Genomic DNA, 21,865 nt, shown 5'->3' on the forward strand with positions numbered 1-21,865 from the left:
ATTGTTTTAACAAATGGATAAAAATGTCATGGGAAGTCTTACGAAAAATGGCTCCGATTTGAAAAGTATGTTTCATTGTTACCAGTTCCGCTGCATGTATTTCAAGCAACATGTAAGGATTGCTTGGTGTAAAATCCAAATACAAAATTGGAGTAGTAACAGATTTGTGGACTGGAGCCAGAATTATTAAGAAATCAGGTGGATGCCTGAACTACAGGTAGGGACCTACCATTGCGCTGGGAGAGGTTTGAATTTGATTTTAAGGAAATCAGGGAAGTGTCTTGCTCTCTTCCTGGATGCAGTAGACGGAGTCTCATGGAGGGTGCTGGGCTTACCTTCGAAAGGCAGACATATTCAGTCTTCTTTTGTAATTGGTTTATTGTGATAGCGCTACTGAATAGCTTGTCCGATGACTAAAAAAAAAAAAAAGAGCACAGTCTTTTGAAATAAAAACAAATCTGGGGAAAAATACAGAAGTTGCAATTATCAGTTCTATGAACAGATAAAGCACTAACCTGTGCTAAAGGACGAGGGCTAGAAGAGAAAGTCACGTATTTCCGACAGCAAATATTTTGTTATTTATATGACATAACTTCTGAATAGACTCTGAATAGCATCATTCAACAAGGCTAGACCTAAATACCCAAATCAGTGTAAGATTCAGGTTTCCAAGGTTTTAAGTAGTTATGATTGTCATTTATTACATAGCTATGATAGAGCAACATTTTTGAGATCCTACTTCCAGAAATTTGGCTTCAGATCACCTACAGTGATCTGAAGACATAGGTTGCTGCGTCGTGCTGGGTGAGCCTCTTGCTTTCTTTGAAGCCATTAGCACTGAGCACTGCAGTGTGAAAGTCCCATTTTGAGCAAGTCTCCCAGTGCCTTGATTCTCCTTCATCTGAAACTGAGGTGCCGATGCTCCCTTCCTGCGAAAGGTAGTTACGATTTGATGTGACTGAAAAAGGAATCAGATTTAGCAAGATATTTTTGCTTCGTGTCTTGTCAGGGACTGTCTGGGGGATTCAGAGTCTTGCCTGCAGCAACATGCCGCTTGGAGATGTCATGTCCTTGTCAGCCAGTTTCTGAGTCAGTCGAAGAGCAGGAGTGCCATGGCATAGCCCAGCACAGGAGGAGCCTTCAGCTCTCAACAAGGGCAAAAAAAAAGGTTATTTTAACTGTTCAAATCGGCAACATTTAATGTCCGTGAGACAAGCCCTAGAGCAGGAGGCAACTTTCTGAATGCGGCACCGGTCACATATTTGCCTATTCAATACAGACATGCTCTCAGGTCGCTGCTCTTTTCCTGTGTGCTGGGCAAGGCCTGTCCCTAATGTCACATAGAAACATTCAGGGACTACAGCTATTGAGGCGCTCCATGCGTAGCCCTCGGAGCAGGCGCAGCAGTTGGTGGTACAAGGCTGGAGGCTGAAAGGGTAAGCTAAAACATGTCCCTAAGTCAGCAACGCTCCTTGTTGCCCTCTACCCACCTCATCGCTCTCTCTGCTTGGGGAAGAAACCCAAGATGGGCAGGTAATGGCTGTGGACAGGGTGGCTTAGTGTTTGACCCCATGGCTGTGGCACGGAAGCTGCTCAGGGAGGTACTCCATCCACTTCAGAACTTGGCTCCAATTCGTGTCGCAGGCGGAGTGATTAACTTCACTTGTAAGAGAGAAGTAGTGAAATGTTTATTAACATAAACCAGTGATTTAACAAAGTTAGTAGTGAATGCAACAGTGTTTTACGAGATTCGATGCCAGGGTACACTGATTATTTACTGCATAGAGGCCAGGGTCAGACAAGCTCTCAGGGAGACCCTCCCGTTGAGTCACGAGGTTCGGAAAGGACCCCCTTGCTTTCTAAACTCCTTCTCAGAGAGGAGTCTAGGTGCGGCTGGATCCAATCCTAGTCCCAGACTTGGTCAACAGTTTATGTCTAAAGGATTATATATGCGCAATCAATCCTTATATCACTTAGCTAAGATTTCAAAGTTTAGCATGTTATTAGTCACCGAGAATCTGTTGCGGCAAGGAATCTCTCAACCTCGAGGAGAAGAACCTTAAGCGAGCGTCCCCACTCAAGGGGAGACCCTGTCGTGCAGCCCGCTGCCGTGCAGGAGAGCTCAAAGGGCTCTTGGGCTGTCCGCTATTTATGGAGTAAGGGAATTGACCTAAAGTCATATTCGCATGGGAACAAGATACCTAGGTCCCCACTCCAGACAGTGTTTTGGTTATGTTGCCAGCCATCTCCCACAGTTCAAGTGCAACTCATAACAACTCCTGCTGATGGCCATGGCTTGAGCAGGAACTGGGGGGGGGGGGGGGAAGGGGAAAAGGGGAGAGCACACCGCCACAACAAAACGCAAACCAAAATCTCACTAATGATAGCCAGAAGAGAAGGGGCTGTGACGTGTGCTTGGGAAACACCGTTGAGGAAGACATCTAGGCAGGGAACAGTGTTTAAAAAAATGTCAGTCAAGAGTAAATTAAACAGTGCTACTTTTGCATACACATGCTACGCATTTTGGCCGAGATTTCCAAGAGTAACGAGCCTGTGCTGCCAACACTTGGGTATCTTACTTCACAGACATACGGTATTCTAGGCAGTACTTGGCTACCCCCTGAAAATTTGGATTATTTTAAGGTGTTTCCAGAATGATGTCCAGAAAGTTGAACCTACCAGAACAATAAGCCTCTGGACTTATGGCAACAAAAATAATCAAAATGCTAATTAGGAAAGATGAGGTGTGTCTGAGGGCTGCTCAGGAAAAAAGTGCTCTTTGCTGAGAGCTTGGTTCCTGAGCTGCTCATAAAGGCTCTGCATCTTTCACAGTCAGCATTGTTGTTGCTTCTCCACACCCAGCTGAAGTCACTGAAAGATGCCTTATTTCCTGACATAAATATTATTAACAGATACTCCAGGACTGTAACCCAGCTCATCTGCTGCACTGAAAAACATGGAACGTGAACCTTCTACGTAGCCACTTCTAGAAATCGCTGCTCTTTGCCCTGCCAGTTCAGGACCACATAAATTCTGTTGCAAATGTTAAAAATTAGGTATGCTGCAATGAATGTGGAATATGGTAAACACAAAGAAAATCAAAGTTAAGACCAATGAAAATACATTTTTTATCTGTTAAATAATTTGCTGGGATGGTCAGTTATAATATTTGCTTACCAGCACTATTAAAAAGATTTGGCTAGGGAAAAGAGCAATATGCTTAGCCCTTATTAACTGATACACTTCTTTAAACACGTTCTGGAAGGAAGCAGTAAGAAGTCAATATTGTACTTTATTCCGGGGTTTCCATGACATCTTGGGAATTTTATAAGGTCCTCTTGTTGCCCAAAATAACAGTCTTGGAATTGAAGAATAATAAGAAGCATTTCACAGCTACTCTGTCAGTCACTACGGGGCGTTTGTGAAATTTGGGGAATTTAATTCCTTGAAATCGATGCTGCCATGCTACCCTGGGATGATATCTGTCCTCCCTGGGCAGCCCGTCAGCTTGTGACACCTGTGCCAGACGTTAAGGCTGGGATGGATAGGCTCGACCTGCGAGCATGCCTCTTCCCTTGCAGCTTGGAGAGGACAACTCAGGCAAAGGATTCATAAAAGTGAGCACAAAATAAAATCGTGATAGACACTCTAAAACCATTTCCCGTAGTGGAGCTTCCATCCCATATCGCTTCTGCTGGTGCTCTCGCTGTGCTGTCCCATAGTGCTGAGATGGTGTAAAGCAAACCAGTTGGAAAGCACATGCTGTGACAGACAGGTTGCTGTCTGTGGCCCTGTTCAGAGCTCATGGTCATCGGTTTCTCATTGGATATTGTGAACATGCTGCTGCTGTGTTTATAGGCAGCATAAAAAGTTTGGAAGCATCACAAAAAGTTTGGAAGCATCACAACCTCTTAGTAGACTATGCAGTGAGAATTATGCTCCTAGGTACTTCAGGTTGAAGGCTACAGGAGTATGTGGGTGGTTTTCAGACTAGCACATTGCCACGCAGTGCATGAAGGACCTAAACCTTTGGGCAGTCCAGTGTTTGTAAGCATCTTGAGTTCACCCTTATTGGACCTAAATAAATAAACGTGCTTTTCTCACACTGACGAAGGAAAAGAGCCATCCAATACCGCTGCCTGTGTGTTGGGCATTGTAGCACTCACATCACCATAGCATACTCTCTCATGGATCCTGTTTCATTGGGATCCCAATGCCACAAATGTTAAATGCTTTATGAAGTCTGCTCCAGCAGATGGTGAGCATCACCATGATGAAGTTCTGCTGCTGATCCCATTGTAAGGCATTTCTGGAAATGCCAGAATGTTTTCAGAAAATGTTGGCCAAAATATCTCTTTAGAAATTGCTCTTTCTTAAATTAAAAAAGGATATAGTATCGCCAATGTATGTCTTGCATTGCCTCTGCTCTGTCAATGTAGTCACATTGTTCAGGGCCAGTCTCTGATTTCAGGTTTGGAGAGTTATTTGCCACACAACAACCATGGGAAAAGAGAAGGAGAGAAATAAAAAAATGAATCACCCACATTCTGCCCGAATTCAGATCTCAGATTTCCCACATCCTGGTATTTAATTTCTCACAGAGTTACCAATGGTTGATCTCACGGCAGGATTAGCGGGAAGAAAAATGAGAGCTCCATTGAAACCAGACTTGAGTCTGGAAGGAAGGGACATGTGAGCTCTAGGACCCGGGAGATATCAGATTTGGGGCAGTGAATGGCTGCCACCCCCTCCCCTTCCCTGATTCTCATGCTTATTTTGAGTCAAAATCTGGAAACTGAAATTAGAAGAGCAAAGAGACAGTTACAGTATGTTGGGCGGCTCGCCCATGGCTATAATAGTCTCCTGAGAACTGTGTTATACAGTGAGGCATTAACTGTAATTTATATTAGTGGTTTTTTTGTGTTTAGGAAGAGGAGAATAGATTAACATTGAGGTATAAATTGCAGTAAATCAGTCTCAGGCCTAAAAGAAAACATGTTTTGAACACACATTTCCACCAGGATACCTTTTCTGATTTGATTATAGAATGTAGACGTGTTCAATTGGAAAAGAAACTCCCATAAAAGGTTCTATAATCAAAAGGAAATAATCACTATCTATTAAGTTGGACAGCCCCACTCACTTTGAATCAGACTATCTTGCTAGAGAAAGAAAAAGCTTTGCCCTGTGGTAGCACAGATCGTGGTGCAGATGGAGCCTGAAAAGTTGGGTTGCCTGTCTATGCTGAAGAGGACCATACTTCATGGCCCTCCTGACCAGATTGTGTGGAAATATTCAAGAAGTTGAAAAAATGTTTAAATGCATCACTCTAAATCCTTTAGGAGTTGAACATATTAAGATGACAAGAAGAGTATGTCATTAAACCATAAGTACCCTTTTTGGATTACCTGGTATTTGTAGATTTATTGGCAAGATGGCTTAAATTAGGGATATATTTTTAGCCTGCAGCATTACATAATAAAATAGCAGCAGAATTTTTTGCAGTAAAAAAAGGGAGGGGACGGGGCGGGGAGTTTATTAAAACCAACACAAACTTCTCTGATTTTGTGCTTTCGCCTGCACAAAGAGGTGCTCCGTGGTTACACAATCGGTAAAGTTTGCAAGAAAAGCATTTCCATCACCCCATTTTGCTCAGGAGTCATCGCCCTGCCTTTCGCTGCAGACCTGCTGTTTAGTCTGAAACTGAAAATTAAACCCAGAACTTCAACTCTCAAAGTTAAATACTCTGCTTTACTGCCAGCACACAGCCTCACCAGTGTCTGTGTGGTAAGATCTGTGATTAAACTCTTCAGACGTTTTTAAAAACGTTTTACAAGTCTGTTAAGCTTTAGTGTTTTTGTTTTGCTTTGGGTTTTTTTTTTTTCGAAGAAAAAAAAATCATTTAGCTGAATTACACCACAAAGTCTCGCATGAACTTTGCTGAACAAGAGTGGAGAACCCAGCTTGTGATCTTTCAGAAATATGTTTCTTATTTGGGGAGAGGGGGTGGCTTTTCTGAGCCCAACCTGGGGAAGGTAAAGCCCTGTACGTTAACTCTCTCCTTCAGAAACAAAAAAAAAAAGGAGAGGGAAAAACGGGGGAGACTGAGGAAGGACAATGGCAGCAGCCGAGCCCCCCACGTCCCTGCCCGCCCCGAGGCCTGCGCCTGGGGATCATGGCGGGGGCTGCGTGCCCGGCTGAGACCCCCTCGGCCTCGGGGCTGGTGCTCGTAAAAATGTCACCGGTCCACTTCCACTGTGAAAGGCTCTTTTATCTCCCCTTCCCGCAGCCCCTCTCCAGTGGGTACGCAGGGCCGGGCCCGGCGGCTGCCGCTCGGCCTTCCCGCGTGGCTGGGCCCTAATGAGGTGTGTGCGGCTCTTGGCTGCAGGTTTTCAATCTCTTTCTTATTACTTCAAAGCTGGTGCGCCGAGGTTCAGACAAGTTTGATCACTTGGCAAAATCTCTCAGCTGGGATTCGAAAGGGAAGACGCTTTATTTTATTATTTATCATTACAGATAGATAGCTGTTCCCAAACCGCAGTTGCCAGTGGCTCCGTGGACCGAGCCGTAATGCTTTTTTAAGTGATAAAGGATTGGAGGTGAATAACTTCTGGCAGTTGCTTCCTGTCTGTAACAAGCAGTCATTTTTAAGAGGGGGAGGAAAAGGAGAATAGAAATCCAACAGGCCTTACTTTATTCTCCTTTTCATGTTCTAAAATTGGGGGAAGGGGGACAAAAGTTAAACGATGTGTGTTTGACCTCCATTTCAAAGCCTGTCCTAATGTTCCTTTCACTACTCCATTCTGGGAGACCTTCACCGCCGTCTTCCCTCTGCTGCTCAACATGAAATATGCACAGAAATGGATGCTGTTTCAAAAGCCACCGGGGCTCAAGAGGAAGGCAGAGTCCCTCGGGTTTACCTGCATGGGCTACAGAATCCTTTGGGGCTTTGCCATCTCCACTGCCACAAGAAAGCAGAGCTAATGCAGTGGCCACCAGCGTCACAGTGAACTGTACAAGCCGAAGGACTTTTAAAGATTGGCATCCACCCTTTTTTTTGCTCTTTCATCTAATTATGGACATACATATTAGTGATTAGAGACTATCATTAGAGCCTCTGCTTGCCTCAGGCTCCAGCCTGGATTTTGGCTCTGGAGCATGGTGTGCTGTGTGAATGCAGGGGGTTTACCACTCCTCCAGTTTACAGCCTCCACAAGAGGTTTGTAAGAGCAGCTTCTCAAAGTTGGTGTTAGTCCAGCTCGGTTGTATATGTTTCTAACAGCACCGCTGCCTTCTTCCCCTTAATATTTTATTTCCTTCCCACCAGAACTGTTTACATCTTGTAGGGTTGAAACTCTCCAAGACAAAATATGTCTCTGTCAGTGTTAGCACAGCACCCGCGATTGCTTCAAGCACCATTTTCGCTTTAGGCCTATGCTATGCAGACTTTAAATGGTGCTTCCTGCAAAATTCTTCTGACCAGTACTGAGATTTTGCTGGAGATTTTCACTCTCCTTTTAATCACATGGGGAACAGATTTTTTCAAAGTGTTTTGACCTGCTTAGGTCAAAAAGGCACTTGCTATACTCAGATGCCAAAATGCGTTTAAGAAATCTGGCCTGATGTAATTTAGACAGCTGAGTCTCAATTTCAAAAGGCTTCAGCCGCGCAGGCTTCAGCGCTGAGTGACCTGCTGCCTTGCAGAAACCTCATTGTTGAGTTAATTTCAGGGCCGCTCTAAAATCCGTGGCAAAGTTGGACAGCTGGAGCTGAGGTTTGTTTAAGCATGGCTGTAGGAGATGTTGAGAGGCAGAGCCTAAGGCAGGTACTTTTTAGGGCATCTAAACGTCCGACCAGCCTAATTCCTGTCTCTGGAAGTTCTCAGTGTGAGCCCCCTGGACTTAAAAATCCTGTGTCAGATAAGCCTTTTCTCTCAAAAGTAACCAGAGAGACTCATTATCACTCCATTATATCAAACAGTTCTCCTAGTGGGAGATAAGGTAGGAGATAGACAAATGTTTCTGAATCCCCCTTAATCTAACAGGAAGAAGAGACTTGAATCTATGTTTAAAGAAGGCTGTTCTAACTTAAAGAGGAATGTCCTGTCCTGTCCTGAAGTGATCCTCCTTAGCACTGTCCTGGTCCCCTCTGACCAGGTTATCTCTGACCAGATTATCTGAACCTGTTACTCAAGGACCAAAATTTTGCCAAGCCTTGTGAGACACTTCCTGCAGCAGAGGAAGGAGATCTGTAGGAGTGGTTTGGGGGCGTGCAGGGATGGTAGCTCTCTCTGACCTCTACCACTGTTGTTGACTTGGGCCATGCTCACCAGTAGCTGAGTCCCAGCACAGCCCCAGCAACTTCACTCTGGCTGCCCCAGCTAGTTCACTTTCTCCAACAGCTGGGGATGTGGATCATCCAGTAAGCCCCATGAGCAGCCTTTTTGCTAGTCAAGCAGTGTTGTTCCAGCAGTGAAAGGAGAGGACACCCTTAATTTTCTCACTAACTATGCAGCTCAAAAGTCGCAGGCTGGTCACCGGCGGGACAGCATCAGTGTTTTGCTTTATTCTCTCTGCTCCCTTTCCATCCCTCACAGAATATCTGATTATTTATATAAAAGTGGAGTTACTTCAACAGAAGGAAGGTGCACCCTCCGTCCACAACCGCTTGGTGGGTCAGCTTCTTCCTGGAGAGTAGAAAACCCAGCTTAAAGTATCTGTTTCAAACCAGAGAGCATGGGGATTTCAAAGCAAGTCTGCATCTGAGTTTCCAAACCAGTGCTGTCTCAGAGATAAGTTTTATTCTTGCTGTCTGTTGTGCATTGCCTTCCTGAGCGTGAAAGCTTTGAGGACATCTCCAAGTCAAAATGATCTTTAAGACACTTGCCAGCCCTTGGACTGCTCCCAAGAGCGTTAGGCAGCTCTGCACATGCCCACCAGCATGCACTTGGGCACTGGGAAAGTTAAGCGTCAGCTCAGCAAGGCCACTTGCTGGTATCCAAATACTGGACTCCTGCTATGGCCAAGTCTGTTGTCTTTTGAAGGCCTTAGGTGACAAGGTGGACCATTAGAGGCTAAGGTCATAGGGACTTAGACATTTAAAGCAAGAATGTTGGTTTCCAGTCCTTAAATCGCAACCCAGAACTGCCCTATCAGCTGCCACCTCTCTATTTGTCTCTCTGTTTATCTTTAATGACATTTCAGTAAGAGAGTTTTGCTTCCCTGGGGGGACCTGCCTGCTTGCTACCCCCAGGGCTGTCCCATGCCTTAGTCAATGACTGCAGAAACAGGGCTGGGAGAGGGCAGGGGCTCTCAGATCTGCTCTGTAGGCAGAGGTTTTAACTGCTTTTAACCATCAGGCTAGAGAAGTTGTGCTCCTTCTAGCATGCTAGGAGCGACAGTGCACAGAAATTGCTTGCTTGTGGGCTGATTGAATTTTATGTATTCGGATACAGAGTTTCTGTATTGAAATAATTTCTTTAGGTGCTCTTCTTAAAAACATGCTTTAATCCAGCAGTAAGAAGAGTAGCCTAGCCTTTCTGTATGTGGTCATGGTGATCTCTTCTGCCCTAATAAATCCTTTTATTGTGATGAGGGAAGTAAAAACCTGCAACAATTTGAGCTCTGAATCCAGCTTCTGGAATTAAACTTTGCCTCATTGATGAATGACAGCTGTCACTGAGCTCACCAGTGTGCTTTGCAGGGGGTGAAGTAGCTCCAAGCAGCAGATCCCACCTTAAGCTTCAAGCGGTTCAAACCTACTCCGAGTGTCTGTTAGCGCTGTATGAATTTCTAAAGCGGTTTGGTGCGTTTGCTGTGGAGCAATTGGCATGGCACCGTGTCTCAGCTGGGCACAGCCCAGGCCCCTGCATCTGCAATAGGAGCCACTGGCTTCAAGGACTCCTCTGAAAATATTAGCTTGCATGCCAGGGGATTTCAGACAAGTTAGCAGCAGACAATAGTCCACAGTTTTCAAGTTGCTCTTGTCAGCAGTTCTTTTTGACGTATCTATTCAAGCATACCCTCTCGGGCTTAGAAAGCAGCCAGCAAAATCTGTGCCAATAGCTAATACTTTGTTATAAAATGAAATCTCTGACAAATTCAGAGGCTCCATATTTTTAGCATTACTGTGATCCTGAGATCGTCTTGCAAAATTTGTTCTAGTTTTTTAAATCCATGTCTCAGAAACTCATGAGCAGAAGGTGAAAAAAATGAATTGCCAGTGAGTTTCTTGAGAGAAAGACAATTAACCTTGAAGTAGCCATAAAGGAGCTTTGCCCCAGGGTATTAAAAGAGAACAAACATTTTCACAAAAATGCCAAACGGTTGCCCTTCTGCAGATGGGGGGGAATGCTCCTCTCAAACACCAACAGTTGTCTCATCATTGGGTTTTGTTGTGACCATTTTGGAGGGGGCCACCAAAAAAAAGGAATGCAGAGGACATACAGAGACTGAACTGAGCTTGTGTGTTCTTGAGGACACCAGGATGCTACTGGCTGCTTGTACTGCCAGAAAAATAGCCCACACCAACCAAGTGGGGAGCACCAGATGGAGGTCTTGGGCAGCAGGTAGAGCTACATTTCCCGCTCAGGATGTCATGGGAAAGAAGTCTCTTGGGAGCACGGGGTGGCTCTGACCTGAAGAGACACTGTAGTTTAAATACAGTCATCCGTTGCACAGCTCCATTCTGGATGGTGCCACCACTGAGCTTTAGCAATGAGGTGCACATGCTAGTGCTTATCACTTCACATATTCCTGCAGTATACACCAGTTTATTTTTCCCCATTGGAGAACCTTCAAAAGCAGAGATGCAGCATCAGAGCTCCAGAGAGGGTTAGTGGGTCCATGCATCTCGACACTGCTGTTCTGGGCCCTTTTAGGTGTCCCAGGGGATCACACACATCCACACAGAGCAGGCAGACATGACACAGGAGACCAGCAGCCTTCTGGCCTGGCTACTGGATACCAGCTGAGGTACCCAGGGTATCTAAAACAGCTCCAGGCTCCTATCTTCAGGCAACCAGATCCCACCAGGGATGTCGTATTTTGAAATCCTGTGTTGGGCAAGCCCAAATAGGCATACTGGCTGCAGATAGCACTTGTAACTGAAGCCTGCTGTCCTGCCTCCTGGACATAGTCCCCTCCTATAGAACGCACACGTGGTCGAGTCAAGGTGGTCCTTCTGGTGGTCCTCAGTGGCCATAGACCCCAAAACTTGCAGTGACAGCTTGGTGAACTCAGTCAATCTAGCCAAATATGGTTCTTCTTTGGCTTGCAATATGTTTTGGTGGTGAACTTCTTCAGTCTGTTCCCGTTCCTAGGTACCTGCCTTATTCTTAACCAACCAGCTATGAAACTCATCACTTTTCCTGTTATTCATGCTGTCTTACACTAATGGCACTACTGATTTATAACTTATAAGAATTTTGCTGAACTACCAGGTTACCTTTATTCATTGGCTTTAATCTGATATCACTGTGAGACGTTGGGAAGCGTCTGTCCTTTCTTTTCCTGCTGGGACCCAACACCAGTGAGAGGTGAGGGGCCTGCAGCAGTGGGTTCCATCTGCCAGCTGCTTGCCAGTGGTACCTCTCAAGAGACCTGTTAGACATTTGTGCACATAGGAGATTTGGAGAAAGCCTTCTTGCTGCCCTTTTTAGGGAGGGGCAGCAGCTCCACATCACCCCGGGCTTGGTGGGGCAGTTATAGCAATTAAAGGTGGAAACAACTCAGGGTGCTGGCTTGCAGTTTGCCTTACAATCATAGAATCATAGAATTGCCTAGGTTGGAAGGGACCTTTCAGGTCATTGAGACCAACCATCAACCTAACTCGGACAAAAGCCATCACTAAACCATACCTCTAAGCACTATGTCTACCCGTCTTTTAAATACCTTCAGGGGTGGTGACTCAGCCACTTCCCTGGGCAGCCTGTACCAATGCTTAATAACCCTTTTAGTGTAAAAATTTTTCCTAATATCCATATCACGTTGTGACCTGTAGCAACTCAGGATGAACGTGCCCATGCATGGGACAACCTAGGACAGGACGTGCCACATAAAACTGCCTCTGCAGAGCATCCCTGTGTTGGTCAGCCCCTGAGGATGCGTGTATGCAGGGCGCACAGATGGGCAGGGAGCCACCCGGGGTATTGTCTAAGCAGCAGGAAGTAGAGCCTGAGCTATGCATGTGTGTATTTACCCTGCCCTTCAGGTGCGTGTCCTGTTCGTCCTGAGGTCTGCGTGGCGGTGGCTTCCGTTAGCCGTATCCGACCTGGTTGGCTTGAAGCTTTCTCAGGTTTCTCTTTGCAGTCTGCTAGCCCAGCCTGTTGCGAGCTTGCTGCAGCAGAAAACAAATAACCAGGGGAGTTGCTGTTTCAAGGCAAAACTGGGTCGATGAACATTTACGCTCAATTAACACATGTCACCATTCTGTCTCCACAACTACAGTGAATGCACCTAAAAAGTGAGAACAACCTGAATTAAGGCTGCCATGTAATCTGAAACCTTCGCTTCTTGGCTGAGTGGTTCCTGTGGTGGTGTTGCTGAATTTATGCTCTGCGTGGCGATCACGCTGTGATGGAGTGACTTGGATTTCTAACGTCTGCTCTAATGACCATGCTTTCCTTCTTGATTTTTGCCCTGCTCTTCAACTTGATCGGAAGCACATCTGGACTTAGAAAGTATTTCACTCCGGCCCCAGTTCCTCTTTCGACTTTCGACTCGGGGACTGATCCTATGATACATGGCTATGCCATCGACCTTTGTGGCTTTGTGAGGACTTGTAAGTGCCTGGAGGGTGCTAACTGATGGTAAAGCATCCTTTCCCTGAGGTGCCCAGCACCCTGATGTGTCACACTGCACTTTAGTGAATCTCTCTGACTCAGTGTGGAACCAGTTTGCAACTTCTATGGGGTGCACAGTTTTCAAAACCCCACTCCCCTCCATCTTTTGGGGAGAAGTGTGTATGCATGTAAAGGCAAAGGGTGCGTTGAGGATCACAGCTCCACAGCCTTCTGATATTTGCAACCAGTTTTTCACCAGTGCAAAAAAAAATAATCCCTCTTTGTGTCTGTCTTATACATCTGCATTTTCTCTTTCAGAACCTATACTCAGTTCTTCCTTTGGGTCCCTCCATGCATCTATGTCTGATTTGTATTATCCCTTTCTTTGAATTGTAAGCACCAGAGCAGCGATCATGTCTCCATCTGTGCCTTGACAAGGAACTTACGTGATATGTTGGCTTAAAACCACCTGTCTGTAACTGAGCTATCTTAGGCTTTTGCAAGGAATTAACTTAATGAAGGGAAGTTTTCTTTTTGCTGCGTAACAATCCCTTTGCCAGCTTTTCTTCATGTAAAAAAGTGTTTGCCAAGACTGATGTGAATTTGAAGTCTGCCAGTCTCAAATATTTTTTAATAATTAGTTTATTATTTAAACATTTGTGAGGGTTTAGCTTGATTTTTGGTTTCTCATCCTTCCAGGTACTACAGATACACATATTTTCATGTACATAAGCAGATGAGAGAAACTCGACCTTCATTACCTGACCATACATATGTAAATGAAGGAAGAGCTTTGCATTCGTTTTCTTGATCACTGCAGCAGGGGCTACAAGGAAAAAAAAATACTGTGAGATTTACAGTAAAAATCAGTAGAGCGGGCAACTCTCTAACTAGAAATAGCTCTCTCTGGCTGCCCTGGCTGGGCTCTGATGTACGCCCTTCCACATACTTCCCCTCTCCCCCAACCTTCTTATTCCGTGATCGGAAGTGCACCTTCATGGAGAATGAGGCCATCAGGTTTCAGTAGTCTCCTGACAAGCCAAGTGTAAAACGAAGTGAGCTGCCGCTCCGCACCCCGGCGTTTGCAGCCATCTTCTGGGAAACGGTGATGAGAGGCTCAGGGCTGACGGTGGTGCTATAAGGAATTAAGCACATGATCGTTGTCAAATACCAAAACGTGTCTACCTGCATTATGTTAAGAGCACAGAACCCACAGTCGTAATTTTTAACTGAAATACTTGGCTTGGAGGCAAAGCTGGCGTTTGCCTTGATCATCCCAAATCCTGAATTACTAACATATTTTGCGCTGTCTCTCCACATGCAGCCCAAATTAGCCCTTCGTTAGGTGCCTGTAGATACCATTTTTCTTCTTGACTGAAATGTTGTAATAGCCACAGTCCTGTTCTGTGGGGAAGGTAAGCAGGGAAAATGCATTATGCGTTAATGGGATTCAGTAGAGTATGAGTGCAGGTCCCCCAGTGCCGCCAGGGACGGGGTAAAATTTGCTTAATCGTTTTGCGAGTCAGAGATCGTTTTCATAGCAGCACTGTGAATATAACTCTGCTACAAGTGGACACGAGTTGTTGCGAGGAAGAAACTGTTCATCTGCATGATAGATCGGTGTCTTCTGGAATTTAAATATTAATTGAAAAGTCAAGGTCAGAGGGCAGCTGACACTTGACTTTGCTCTCTTTCCTCCGTCCACGGCTTTGATCACGCTACATCTTTCTTTGTGCCTGGTGCTCGAGAGAGTACCCCAGGGTCATGGCCTGTTTCCTAGTCAAGAGGTAAAAATCTACTGGCTTAAATATCTGAGGCCCGAGCTTTAGCAGGGGGTGGGGGCATGAAGGGAGAGGGGGGAGCGTTTGCTTCATGCTTTTCACATTTCCCACATAACCCAAAGCAGACTAAACAAAACCAGTGTGAAATCTCATGGCTTGATGCTGCTATGGTTATATTTTTTAAGCTGTCATCCATTCATTTATACTTATGTTTATTCCCTGGATTTACAGCTTTTTTTTCCAACCTTTTCTTGCAGGGGTGGGGGGTGGGGAAGAGATTGAAACCTTTTGAAAGGGGATTGCAGTGGCCTGTGATTAAAGCCCCGTGTTTTTCCTTGATGCAGCTCCTCCGCAGCAGTGTCACACATGGTAGCATTTAGGAGCCCTTCACAGCTGAGGTGTTTCAAACACTAATGAATGGAAGTTTGGTCATATAACGCAGGCAAGCTCTAAGGCATGCTTTGCTGAATGGTGTACTGTAGTGGCCTGGGAAAGGAAGAGAGTTATAAATTGTGTCAGTTAGCCACCCAGACAAAATGAAGCCATGTGGAAAATCAAATCTATTAAAGTATGAAGACTGTTATAAGCTGTTTTAAGCTGGTCATTCTTAAAAGGTCTCAGTTGGCTGAGGGGGTAAATTCCTGTTCTTCCTAGATCTTTTTCACGTGCTGGCTCAGGCGATGATGTGCAGCATTTGATAAAAAACAACTTTTCACTGACAGCCCCTTTTATCAGAAATGTTTATTGCCCCCAGTTTACTGCCCGTGTCCTGCAAGATGCTGCACGTTTGTTAAATAAGCAGTGTAAGAGCATCGCATTTGGGCAGCCTTGCTGAAGTTGAACATGAAGGCAGCGGTGGGCCAGAGGAGGACAGCCGAGGAGGAGGAGAAGGCTTCCCAGCGCACCCACTTAACATTAGATACCTGCTCAAAATGCTTTCCATTTTCTAGCAGCCCATGTCTGCTGGCCATAAGAGGGCCATGACAGAGCACGGCACAAAATTACTTTTTCGTGGCACTCCCTGGGGTGGGAGGAAAGCCTGGCAAACCAAAGTGGAGGATAGGAGACCTTCCATTCCTCCCCAAGGTGGCTTCTTGAGATGTGACAGTAGCTGTGAAGGGCATTTTGTTAGCTCAGGAGGTAATTGTCAGCTGTGTGAGAGAAGAGTGAGGTGGCAGCCTAAGACACGTGGTCACCACGGTGTTTGTTTTTTTCTGTTTGTATATTCTAGGAAGAGACTGAAGAAACGTCCTCACAAGAGTCTGCAGAAGAAGACTAGGAGACCGCACCATGCAATTTCTACCTCATCAGCAGTTGGGTCTTTTGAAGGGAGAAGACACTGCCTTGACCACTTATTTTCTATTGCCATGGTCTTTCCACTTTTGCCTGGGGGAAAACAAAATATCACATAACCTTAAAAAGGATTTGACTAATCATCTTCTTTGTAATCCCTTCACAGTCCCAGGTTTAGTGAAAAACTGCTGTAACAAAGGGGACACAGATTAACGATGCAACTTTTAATTACTGTTTTCTTTTTTCTTAACCTACTAATAGTTTGTTTGAGCTGCTAAGTAAGGGTGAGTGGGTCAAGAAGAGCTCGAATCAGGTTTGTGTCATTCACTGCACTGCATATAAACAAAGAAACTTGTAACATAGTCATTATAATGGGCATTGAAATAGGAAAGGCTGGGTGTGTAACACTAAAGCCTTGCAACGCTTCCAGCAACCCACTCCCTACTTAGTGAACTCCCTGTTTTAGAACACCAAAGATAAGGGATAGATACTACTCTTTTTTTTTTTTTTTTGTAACCTTCTTGTAGACTTGTACTTGATTTATTTTTTTTTTTAAGACTTACTGTTATTTCAGGAAAAAAATTGAAAGCTGATCTTTCACTTCATTCAGCTGGTAATCGGAAGAAAGAAATCAACACGAAAAAGGTACTTTCATTTTGCAAAAGGGAAGAAAGACAAAGATACGTTGTATAGTTATAGATACAAACATATCAGCATAAGTAGTAGTAAATAAAAGGAACAGCCCTCATCTTCTGGACGACAGGAAGCCGGACGGAGTCGGCTTTCTGTTGAGCCAGGCATTTTCTATGGAAACAAAAATGACTGACACCAAACACTCTTAGGCCATTAATGACTAAGTCGTTATCGAGAAAAGCGTTTTAAAACGTACAGAAAGGTACCTCAAAATTAACCATGAGTTTATCTGAACAAAAATAATCCATATGTTTTGCTTCGTTTCGACTAATTCCGCTCATCCCGTACCAGTATTTCAAAACAATTGACTCTCTCCTCATTACTCATCAGTCGCGATGTAAGAACCAACACCACGTACCTCAGCTAAGCTTGTGCATTACTTTAAGCGATGTATTTTGACATAGGATGGTTCACTGGGCACCTCTGTGCCAGTGGCATTTCTCCATCTTTTCATTCAAAGCAGCACTTTTAGCACCAGATGCAATATTACCCCACTATTCAATACTACCTCTGATTTTTACAATTAACTCAACAGACTGATAAATACATGCTGCTATACACATTAAATGCAGGAAATTTTTATTGGGTAGGTAATCATGAGTATCTGTATTTTCCCCTTATTTCTACTTCAACACTTAATTGCAGTTAAGGAAGCAATATCTTTATTGTGTTTTGGCATGACTATGTATTTTTCTTTCTCTTGGTTTGTTTTTTTTGGTTGTTTTTTTTTTTTAATGTACTTACCCTATTCTCTGCTAGACTTCTGTGTAATGTACTGTTAACTTGAATATATTTTTGTACTGAATTGCTGATAGGTTTGTGAGGATAATTTTCTTCAATGACACTACATGACAGAGAAAAAAATTTAGCTGTAATGTTTAAATATTACTGTCCAAGTTTGTACCTCAAATGAATTGTTTAAAGAAATGGACTAATTGATTGACAAAGACCTACCTCCAGACTTTAAATGGAATGAACTTGTTACTTTCAGCATTAGTTTTGAGACGTTTGAAACAGTTAGGACTGCAACTAATCCCTAATTCAAAACTATTTTTGTAAAATAACTTGTGGAAAATGAACACGTTTTAAATTACTTTCGTATTAAAAAAAAAAAAAAACGAACAAAAAAAAACCTTCAAAGAAACTTGAAGCTTTGTAGGTGGGAAGCAACAAGCTCAGCTTTTGCATAATGCAATCACAAATATGTGTTTAAAAAAAAAGTAATTAGTAGATTGTAAGAAGATACTTGACAAGTATTTTCATGTATTTTACACAAATGTGATTTTGTAATATGTTTCAGCCAGATTTATTTTAAATGCTTCTTATGTAGAGGTTTTTTATTCTCCTCTCTTTCTCACTTTTGTTGTTCTTTCTCTCTCTCTCTCTCTCCCCTCCTATTCCATTTTCTCTATTTCTGTATTATTTCCCTTCTTCCTCTCTTTCCTAGTCAGTACTTTGTACCATTGTATTAATAACTGGGCCAGGGGTAGTTTCTCAGGAAGGCGTCTGTTGGTATGGCTTTAGTACCAAGCCAAATGCAGTTAAAGATAACTACTTACTGGCTTCTTCCAAGAGGCAGTGTCAAGAAATGCGGACCTCCTCGAAAGTCCGCAGAGGGTTCAGTGACGGAAATCGCTGAGAAAGAGCTGATCCGGAGTATTACAACTAGATGCGTTAATATTAAGTGAAAGAGAAATAATCCTAGCTATACAGTAGCTCTAATAGGCCAAATCCAGTATCACTTAAAGGCAGCAGAAGGAATTCTGCTGACTTCAAAGGGCATCGAATCAAGCCTTAGCAAGTCCCTTTTGGGGTTTGGGTTTGGGGTTTTTTTCTTGCATTTTTAAAAGCCACAGTATTCAGTGGATGACACAGAAATAATCGCTGGGTGTGTGTCACACTTCAACCTCCGAGAGACTTACCACTCTGATGGAACTGAATCTCGTATTTTCTATGTATTGTAGTACAATCAAAACACATTACTACCTCTTAGGGCCTACTATACCTCATTTTTTCAGACTGAAAAATTGCATGTGGCCATTGAATCAGTGAGAACATCATAAAATTTTTTATATATATAGTTTATTTTTGTGGGAGATAAATTTTATACGACTGTTCTTTGCTGTCATTGGTCACTGCTAACTAAGACTGGACATTTAACTCTCCTACCATTTCTGCAAGAGAGGTGTGTTTGCAGGAAAAAAAAAAAGCAAACGCTTCAAGATGTTTAACTACAGTTTACTTTTTCTTTTGAGTGTCTTCTAACTTTTTGCTTTGTTCTTCGTGTAGAGTTGCTGTCTATGATTGTACTTCGAATCGCTTGCTTGTTGAAAATGTTCCTTTAATGGATTATCACAGTCTGTTCAGCACAATAAACATAATAGCCTCTGTGATCCCCATGTTGTTTGATTCCTAGACTTTTGTCACAGTTCCATAAAATGGGTAATAAAGTTTGGTCACAGTGACCAAATTTGTAAAAGCTTTGCATGCAAGTAGTCTTTTTTTTTTTTTTTTTTTTTTTTGTCCCAGGGCCATAGGCATGTGCCTGAGAAGAAGCGCGTTTGCTGTTAGGGTCCTCAGAGGTGGGTGCTCAGCAGAAGGACACGTCTTACGAGGCTCCCCTAAAGGTGGGACTCTCTGTGCTGAGCTGAGGGCTGAGCTGGGTGCACTGGGGAGCCGTGATCCCACCTGCCAGACAGGCAAGGCTGAAATGGGGTTTGTTGCCTGGTTTCTAACCTGCCTCCTGGAGGGTCCACCAAAATGAAGAACCTTCTCCTCTTTTTAGGCAAGATTGCAGTTCACATCCCAGTTCATGGAGTTTATATTATGTGGCCATTGGGTTGAAAAGAGCAGGTACTCGGAGCAGCAGAGACAGGGATGCAGCTGGGTACGGTCTTGGGCAAAACTTGAGGAGCTCAGGAAGCTCTGCATTAAACACCCACCCCTCCAGAGCTGTAGGCAGATTGGACAGGATTCTTCTGACGTCCCCTCTTCATTTGCTTTTACATGATCCCCATGCCTGTTACAATGAGATTTAAAGATTGTGGTGCATGTGTCAGTTCATCCATATTTGCAGCCATGCCTCTCTCACCTAAGATGATTGTTCGGATATTAATCCCTCAGATGTTTAGGTTTACACATTCTTCGTGTTCACTCACTTGCAAACTCTCTACCTAATCTCTTTTGGCTTAGTAACCTCTGCTTTCCCAAGGGCTTCATGGCATGTTCCCTTTGGACTCTGTTACTTAACAAAATAACCAAAATACAATCACAAAAAAAGCATTAAGTACTAACACCCATTCGGTCCTGAGTCAGAGATGTGAGTAATTGCATTCATCACATTGTGTATCCTCTTGTCCTCTCCTGTCTCACCCTGCTCAGTGGTATTAAAGGATCATTCCACTTTTCGGTCTTCCTGGTGGTCTTCTTCCCTGTGGTTGCCATCACTCAGCTCTTCCTGTTATTTTATCTGATGTGATGCTCCAGCTGTAACCCACCCACCTTATGGATCGGCCAAGTGGTTGAACTTCTGCTACCCTGTGCTTAACTCCCCTCTAATTCTTATTAGTCATTCCTCCAGCTTGCTTCACTCCCACTTCCCTTCTCAGGGCATCTTCCAATAAACTTCTGCACGCTTTATGCCACAGTGGGACTATTTGTGTGTATAAAACTAATCGGCTTCTGCAGGATCGAGGCCTGCGTTTGTCTGGCGGCCAAGAGTGCTTTATCCAAGATGCCTGTGGCAAGGGTCATATTAAATTTCTGCTTTTGCTTTCCACTCCCATCACATCACATCCACACAAAGATGGGTAATTACTGAAAGCTGGTGCTGCCAGTGCCTTTCAGACCAATTTAATTGTCCGTAGCTTGCTTTAAAACCAGAACATCTGGTCTGGTCATCGTTAGAGACAGGATCCAGAGCAATGGCAACAGTGTGTTCCTCTGATCACAAGAGTGGAGTCAGATTTGTCACACCTCAAACTTCACCTGAAGCCTGAAGGAAGCAATGTTTCTCACCCCGGCACCTTTGCTTATATGGACGTAGAATTTCTGTCTCTCAGTTCATCTTTTCTAAAACTCCCACCATCTTCCTGATCACATTAATTTTTAAACATACAAATGTACTTTGGCATACAGCCTTTAGTGCACGTGGTGGTCCAATTGCTATATGCCTTATTGATTCAGAAATAATACAAATTGAAGCTTTATGGCATCTACTTGCTCAGCCAAATGAACATCTGCCACTGTGTGTTGTATATATTGTCTAAAAAATACAGGTATCCTTGCCGTCTGGGCGTTTCATAGCCAGCACAATTCACGTGGGTTAATGCTCTTTTCCTGCCTGGCTCCTGGACCCAGGGGCTGTGTGCCGCGCTGGGAGACACTAGCGATGGGGAAACCTCGGCCCCCTTCCCACCCCACCTCACTCGCAGCCGCACAAGGAGCGAAACCGTCCCAGGCACATATTCCACCTTGCTCCAGGACACCTCCGGCACGCAGCTCCCGCTCTAGTCACCTCATGTCCTTCCATGGGTGTGATGAGCTCTCTTGCTCTTATCCTCCGGGCTGATGCACCTCCATGTGACAGCAAGGTTTAATGTGTTTTTTTTTCTTCCTACCTTTTATTTCCCTTTGCCACCCAAACAACCTTTTGGCCTATTGGAACTTTTTTTTTTAAATTTCTGTACTTCCCACCTGTGATTTAATGCTTTTCCTCCCCTTTATTGCCCCAGACTTGCAGTGCACTGGTTCCAGTATTCAAGAAAAAGAAGGCGTCTTCCTGTAATTAACATCCTCTGAAGATGCACGAATGTAATTACGATTAGCCTGAAGATAACAGTCCAATGTGGTAGCAGTTTAAGTGGGAAGCAATCTGCCTGTTTACACTCTAAAAGTAAAGCTGCAGATGGTTGTGCCCCAAACCTGCAGCACAGGATTATCATCAGCTTTTATCTGCTAGCAAAAGGGGAAATGGAAACATTGGGAGATAAGACACGAGTCTTCAACAGTGCTTCCCTGCTAAGATGGGGCTAATTAAGCACAGCTAAACACATAAGTATTGTCATATAAGGGAGGAGCTTTACATTGTTAATAATGACTAGGGTAAAACTGGAGCAGGAATCCAAACATATGCTACATTAAGGCATGCTATTAAAATAATCAGTGAAAGAAAATAACAAATGAAAGCTGGGTGGATCTGAAAAATCAATGGCAGGCAGAAACATTAATTAGCCAGAGAGGAAACTTAGCAAAGGCAGAAGGCCCATCAAAAAACAAGATTACGTTACCTTATATATGAATGTCAGCTACAAAATAT

General features: G+C 44.0%; 1 protein-coding gene across 1 annotated transcript in view; it reads left to right on the forward strand.

Annotated features, from left to right (window-relative positions):
* The window catches only part of HMGA2 (high mobility group AT-hook 2), a 119,638-nt gene extending 101,885 nt beyond the window's left edge, over positions 1-17,753 (forward strand). The window contains exon 5 of the mRNA XM_074572642.1: positions 15,794-17,753. Coding sequence (XP_074428743.1) covers positions 15,794-15,841 — 48 coding nt within the window. The 3' untranslated portion in view covers positions 15,842-17,753. The remainder of the gene's footprint in view (positions 1-15,793) is intronic.
* The last annotated feature ends 4,112 nt before the right edge of the window (positions 17,754-21,865 follow it).

Source organism: Larus michahellis, chromosome 1 (assembly GCF_964199755.1).
Source record: "Larus michahellis chromosome 1, bLarMic1.1, whole genome shotgun sequence".
In the NCBI taxonomy this organism is placed as follows: domain Eukaryota; kingdom Metazoa; phylum Chordata; class Aves; order Charadriiformes; family Laridae; genus Larus; species Larus michahellis.